Source organism: Rhamphochromis longiceps, unplaced genomic scaffold, assembly GCF_057381845.1.
Source record: "Rhamphochromis longiceps isolate RC_006_pf unplaced genomic scaffold, R_longiceps_female_GT1.1 unmapped_scaffold_4, whole genome shotgun sequence".
Taxonomy (NCBI): Eukaryota; Metazoa; Chordata; class Actinopteri; order Cichliformes; family Cichlidae; genus Rhamphochromis; species Rhamphochromis longiceps.
The window spans coordinates 133,376-140,332 of NW_028187224.1; the positions used below are offsets into that span (position 1 = coordinate 133,376).

General features: G+C 45.9%; 1 protein-coding gene across 2 annotated transcripts; it reads right to left on the reverse strand.

Annotated features, from left to right (window-relative positions):
* Positions 1-1,290: 1,290 nt before the first annotated feature.
* Positions 1,291-4,267, reverse strand: LOC146640582 (phospholipase D1-like). 2 transcript variants are annotated; one of them, XM_085400024.1, is made up of 4 exons: positions 3,555-4,267; positions 3,016-3,264; positions 2,499-2,592; positions 1,291-2,156 (listed from the first exon to the last, which is right to left on the reverse strand). In XM_085400024.1, exons 1-3 carry the CDS (start codon positions 3,774-3,776, stop codon positions 2,539-2,541), a joined length of 525 nt encoding a protein of 174 aa, XP_085256150.1. In that variant the 5' UTR covers positions 3,777-4,267; the 3' UTR covers positions 1,291-2,156; positions 2,499-2,538. The 2 variants fall into 2 exon arrangements, with proteins under 2 accessions (XP_085256150.1, XP_085256149.1); XM_085400023.1 differs by having other exon boundaries at positions 1,291-2,160; positions 3,555-4,256.
* Between the last annotated feature and the right edge of the window lie 2,690 nt (positions 4,268-6,957).

Below are 6,957 nucleotides of genomic sequence, written 5' to 3' on the forward strand. Positions count from 1 at the left end.
TGACATCAACAGCAGAGGCAATGAAAGCTTTGTTGTTAACAGGTTGTAGGTAAAGTCAAATGTCTACTTCTACACTTGTGTTGGGTAAAGTTCTTCTCACTGCAGCAGATTTATATCTGTGCTTTCACAGGGCGTGATGTGGAGCTCAGCGCTGAGGTGCAGGTCTCCTTGGAGACGGCATCCTGGCTGAAAATATTATCATGCTTCCAAAACATTTCAGCTTTTATTTTGAAAGAAACAAGACTTGAAAACGAATCCCCTTCTTCCTCTTTGTCTTTGTTCTTCAGAGGAGTGTCACCTGGACAAACTCAGGGCTGTTCTAGAGCCTTTGTTATTATTTGACTCCATAGAAATAAAACTGAATCGAATCAAACAAAAACTCCCAAACAGCTAAAACACTTTGCTTTATTCTCTTTTTTAACAAATACGTTGAAGTCCATCCATAACAACACAGCTGAGATCTCCTTTGTAATCAAGTGTTTACATCCTTTGTACAGATCTGCATACAAAACAATCATTTACGTCCCACAGAAGTCTAGTTACACGTAACTATACAAGAACTGGTGAATGACAGAAACATGTCTCACACACAGAGAGAAACACAACTGAAGCATCTGTTTGCTGTTTCTGCTTTCATCATCTCTGCTGCTGTGTCAGGCTGGGGTCTCTCAGTGACGTGGTTGAGGTGAAGTATGACGAGTATCCCTGATTCAGTCCATCGAGACAAAGGGCAAAGAAAGCTGTTGTTAACAAACTCTATGGTGATGTGGCATTTAGCTCTGACTCTACGCTCTGCTGAATCCTTTGAACCTGCTGATCAGTAAAGCTCTACGTGCTGCAGCAGATTGACCTCATCTGTGTTCACAGGTGTGGACCTCAGCGCTGAGGTGCAGGAGACTTTCATTCAGTTCTCCCTGCAAACAGCATCCAGCCTGGAAATACTGTCATCTTTCTCACAAATGGTGCTCTTATCTCAGAGAAGAAGTCTGATGTAAATAACTGCAATCAACATAACTGCAATCAATAATGCCAACATGATGACTGTTCATAGCTCCTGCTTTGAAATACTGAACTTAAACATTGACCTGATGAAAGATCACAATTCACAGTGGCCCACTGTCAGAATCATTCTGAATATAAACTCATCGAGTTAATCTGAACCTTTCTCAAATGTGCTGTGAATAAATGCTGCTGCAAGCCACTGTGGGAAAGCTGTGTTATTATCATGGAAACATCTGTGACACATTCACAGAGGACGAGGACACAAAGGGACGACACGCAGAGGCTGTGTTAAAGTCAAAAATCCAAATCTTTAGTCCTAAACAGGCAGTGGTTACAAACAGGAAGACGAGCAGTCCATTAAACAGTCTACAGGGTCAAACATACAGAGAATTCAAACAGCTATTAAAAACAAATAACTGGACACTGAAAAACTTCAGTGATGTGTGAGGCACCAAAGGGAAGCAGCTGAGTATATTCAATGAATTCTCTTCAAATACAAAGACAGAAACTCCTACAGGCAGCATGCAAACTGAGCAGGATACACAAAGATCAGAGATTAGAAAATAAATCAGAAAAGGATTTCAAACTTACTGAGAGCAAGGCCTCTGTTACAAATCTGTCTAATAGAAAAACATGCTGTACAGATACAATACGCTCAGTGTTCATGGTCATTTAAAAACTGGCTCTACCTGAACCACTTCAATATTTTATGAAGTCACTGAGTCGACCATTTCTACAGTTTGTTTCCTTCATTGCAGTCAGAGTGCGGCTGGTAAGGATGAAAACACACACAGAGCGTAAATTGTCTTTGTTAGTAACAAACGTCAGCAAAGAAAAGACAAAACACACAAACACTCTCATGATATTCATGAATCATTAGAAAGCATCCAAACATTCTGCTCGTGGACTTTTACAGTCTTATTTGCACTCGCTCATCTTCATAATCATCCTGATCAATACATGACAGGGGAGGCTTTGAGGTAGGCGGGGCTCTCTGCTGATGTCAGCATGAAAGGCAGGACCAGCGTCTGCCACATGTTGGTGAAACATCACAGTACACTGGCGTGGTTTCCTTTCCAGATGTTGGACGTTTGACACTTCAACGTTGAGGCCAACAAGAAGACACAGTTTTGGGTCGGGTTGCTGCAGGGTTTCTAACTGAGCAAAAGCAGAAGCACACAGACCAACAGGGATCAGATGCTGAGTGTTAGAGGAACATCTGTGCTGATCACTGAATGCTGCTGTGGTCTCTTGTTGAAGTTGGCTGGTGGGACAGTCTAATAGTGATATCCTGCCCATCGGAGGAACACTTTTAAAAACACATGCAATACTTTGTTTGTATTACAGTCACAGTTTATGTTATTTTTGTCCTTTAAAAGTGTTGCTGTACTATAAAGTCCTATAATTTGAGGCTAAAATGGCTCAGAGAGTCTCTCTCTCAGAGGATCTCCTTTGAAAGTGGAGACGGCTTTATCCGCTGATCCACGTCACTTTACCTGGATGTTTTCTTTGAAGCTGGATGAAGACTCCTCTCCCTCACTCCTGCTGCAGCTGTGTGGTCCAGTTGGCCTCTGAGGTCACAGTCAACATCTGTAGCAGAAGAGGGGAAATAAAAGTCCAGGTTACCAAAACTGGGAGCTTTTCCAAAATAGAGCGTAACTGGACTTTTTCAGCCTTACAGGCAGATAGTCGTCTGAAGCTGCAGCTTTTTCTTTTTAGCTTTTTCCAATCTCTGCTCTCGGCTTTCTTTGAGAACATGTCTGCTTTCTTGGCATGGGTCTGTCTGCTGTTGGTGAAGAGACTAAATCCACATACTCGCTACTAAGATCTCCTCAAGTAGTCTCAACCAGATTACAGTTTAAGAGTAAATGTCTCCTGAGAGTTTCACCTTGGGGAGATGCTGTCTTGCTACCATGCAATCATGAGCATTAATCTATGAGGTGAAAAAGTAATTTTAAAAGCTCCAGCCACAAGTTTTATTTCATCTGTGTTTTGGTCAGAGTCCCATCAGACCTCCAGAATGGTGTCAGAGTTTTTTCTATCCACGTGATGAGCACAGGCCTCAGGTCCAGACCTCCACGGGCACCATAGCCTCTTTGGAGCTAATAGGTGCAAGAAGGTTTTGTTGGGATAGGAACTGAAGAGGAAACTGACGAGGAAGGCAAGGATCTTCTTCGGCTCCTCCGAGCCGGGACCTCTTTGTGTAGGCCAGCATTGGCCAGGTAGCCCTCCAGCATCGCTGGATGGCCGACAGTGGAAAACCTAGAGGAGTAGGAGAGAAACAGCAGCTTGGAGCATGTCTTTATACTGTTTAGTTTTTAGAGCCACAGACTTTCTTTTAATGTCATTGTTCAGGATCTATGACTGATTATGTATTTATTGTATTCCTCCATGACTGTGTGACAGCAAGTGGAAAAAACCAGCTTCACCTTTGTTGATATGCTTGTAATTTTAATATTGATTAAATGGCCCATGAAATAATAGAAAGCTCATATATGAAAATGTATTTTAAGAAGTAAAATGTTAATCTGAGTACAAAGGAGTACACTCACCTTCTGGTAGATGGAGGTGTAGCGAGCGCTGGTGAACATCCAGGCCTCCTCGTAGAACTGATCACTGATTGGATCCAAAACATCGATGGAGGATCTGTGTAAGCGCTGAGGATCGTCCTGATGGACAGAACAGAAGGAGAGTGAGACAAGTGAAGATATACTAAACAACACTGTGACATGAACTGAGCCACACACAGTTTGATTCACAGGTGATTGACACATTATTTGACCACGAGCAATCTTTTCTGGTTTGACGCCGTCTTTGTAGCCAGAAACCAGCTCTCTCCTCGGCTTCCTCCACTACACGCTTCCCCCACGCCAGTCTCCTCCGTCACTATAAAGGGGAGAGTCATGAGCTCCATCACCTGTGCCGTCCAACGTCCCGCCACCAGCCTCCACTGCAGCAGGCCAGAGACCACACCCCTGCCACAATAAGTAAAAGTATATCCTTGCTGTACCCTTAATGCTAAATGTGCTAAATTAACCGCTGCCTTTGCCCCTTTGGGATTATTCTTATGTCACTGGGATGTTGACCTTTGACCTTCACATTAGAGAGATGGGCAGACATAATTAGTGTATGAATTTTAAAGTAACAGGTAATAAAGAGAGTGTAGCAAATGTAGTCAGGTTTATTACTCTGTATCACACATGAGTGCCCGAGGGAGGCGGGGCTGACTGGGGAGACACAGGAAACAGAGAGACAGGGCTGACTCGACATGAAACGATGAAACGTGGGACACGGGAACAGAAACTAAACACAGGCTGAAATGAACACTGAGGGAGGGAGAACAAAGATTACTGAGAGCCTGATAAATAAGAAGAACAAAAACCAAGAAAAACAAGAGTCAAAGAAAACCAAAAACACAAAGCATTGGGCCAGGACCCACTGCTGTGACATTTATATGTGATAAAAACATTAAAAACTGCTCAGATGTTGAAATCTTTCTACATATACTTTAGGTTCAGCTCTGCAGCCTGGCATTTGGTTAAGCATGATTCAAACATTTGATTTTGTTTAACTGGTTTTAATTATAGTTACTTTTTGTGAACATTTGTTGCAGCATTTAAAAAAACATCATTTATTTTCAAACTTTTATTTGATTTAGAGCATCATATTTGACCAACGGAAATGTTTTAATTTCATATAAAATAACTGAAACAGTGAACTAAATATCTGAAATCTTTCCTTCCTTAAAAGTTATAATCCTACTTAAGTTATAGTGCAAACGCTTAAGCAACAAATATACTTGATGCTAATTAATTAATATTTCCCTTTGATGTTGCAACTATGCGGTCACTTCTGTCTTTAAACAAAATAATATTTTCCAGTTACAGAAATCATAAAGTCCAAACTAAAGTGCATATGCATTTTATATAAATCATGGATGATGGTCCTGACATGAAGGAAGAGAAAGTTACAGGTTGCATCCTTTGACTTTGTCTCCGTGCCTTTGGGCGATTTTCAGAAGGACAGATGTTTCTGTTCAATTCTTAAATCAATTTTTTCAAACACAAACACTATTTTAAAGCTTCTAGAGAGTAAAATATTAATGATAATTATAATAACAATAATAAAAACAAAAGCTCTCAGATCCATCAAACCAAGCAGCAGAAAGAACAATAACTGAAGAGAAAACTTTAACCTGTCATGAACCGAAGTTCCGAGCGCAGGCTGGACCCAGTAGCAGAACACACACACCAGGGTAGGAGAGAATAAAGAAAGTACATTTTATTACAACTAAAGGTGTCCCGTGAGGGTAGCCGGAAAAACAACGTATGGAACCAGAAGAAACCGAGGGACTGGGAAGGTGAACCGCGCAGGGAACGCCGAGAGCGGGGCTGTGAGAGGCTGTAAAACAAAAAGAGAAACAGATTACTGGGGTGCAGAAAAAAAAGGCAGCATACGAGGGAAGGTGGAGTATGCGTCTCACGGTGATAGCCGGGCTGAGTGAACCAGAGGGGGGGGAGCTCCAAAGGGGTCGAGACGGCGAGGCTGATGGTGATCTGAATCTCAGGCGGACAGGTGGACAGGCAGGTGGCTCGTAAAAAACGCCGAGTTGTGATCTGGGTACACAGGGCAAAAAAACAGTGTTAGTTCCGATGGAGAGTTTGTCATAAGAGTTTTTCCCGCAGGTGTACGTTACCGCTGAGAGGCGACTACGGACTGGCGTGGAGCAGCAGGTAGGGCAGGATTAAATAGTCCACCTGGTGATCGCCTGGGATGGGGTGCAGGTGTGGGGTTAGCAGCCACGCCCGTGGGCGTGGGCATCCCAACAGCACCCCGGACGCTGGGCTGCGGACCATGACAGTACCCCCCCCTCAAGGGTCGCCCCCAGGCAACTGGCCGGGACCCCGCCTGCGGAGAGAAGCACGGAAAGCAGAGATGAGACGAGGGTCCAGAACGAAGGAGCGCGGGACCCAGAGGCGGTCCTTGGGGCCGTACCCCTCCCAATCCACGAGATACTGCCAGCCGCGCCCGCGCCGGCGCGCATCCAGGATCCGCCGGACCGCATAGGCCGGATGGCCGCCGATGAGCCGGGCGGGACGAGGGGGCTCGGAAGGAGGGCACAGGGGGCTGAGGCGGACCAGCTTAAGTTGAGATACATGGAACGTGGGATGTACACGCCGAGAGGCCGGAAGCCGGAGCCTGACCGCCACCGGGTTGATGACCCGGTCCACTTCGTACGGCCCGATGAAACGGGGAGCCAGTTTGTGGGACGTGCCCCGGAGCGGGATATTCCCAGCAGCCAACCAAACCTTCTGTCCCGGCTGGTAGTCAGGGGCTGGGGCGCGGCGATGATCGGCGTAGTGCGCCTGTCGTTCCTTCGCGCGCAGGAGGGCGCGGCGAGTGCAGAGCCACACACGTTGGCAGCGCCGGAGGTGATGAGAGGCCGACGGGACGGAGAGGGACAGGTCCTCTTCCGGGAAGAGCGGAGGCTGATACCCGAGGGACGCTTCGAAAGGAGACAAGCCGGTGGAAGACGAGGTGAGAGTATTGTGGGCGTACTCCACCCAGGGCAGGTAAGTAACCCAGGAGGAGGGGTTTTGACTGGCTACGCACCTCAGCATAGTCTCCAGCTCCTGATTAAGACGTTCAGTTTGCCCATTGGATTGCGGGTGGAAACCGGAACTCAAACTGACCTTGGCGCCGAGAATGGAGCAGAAGGTCCTCCACACTTGTGAGGTGAACTGGGGACCTCGATCGGAGACAATGTCCAGGGGAATTCCGTGGAGCCTGAAAACATCAGTGATCAATGCTTGGGCAGTCTCAGCAGCCGAGGGCAGCTTGGCTAGCGGGATGAAGTGAGCGGCCTTAGAAAACCGATCCACAACGGTGAGGATGACACATTTTCCAGAAGAGGTGGGGAGACCGGTAACAAAGTCGAGGGAGATGTGAGACCAG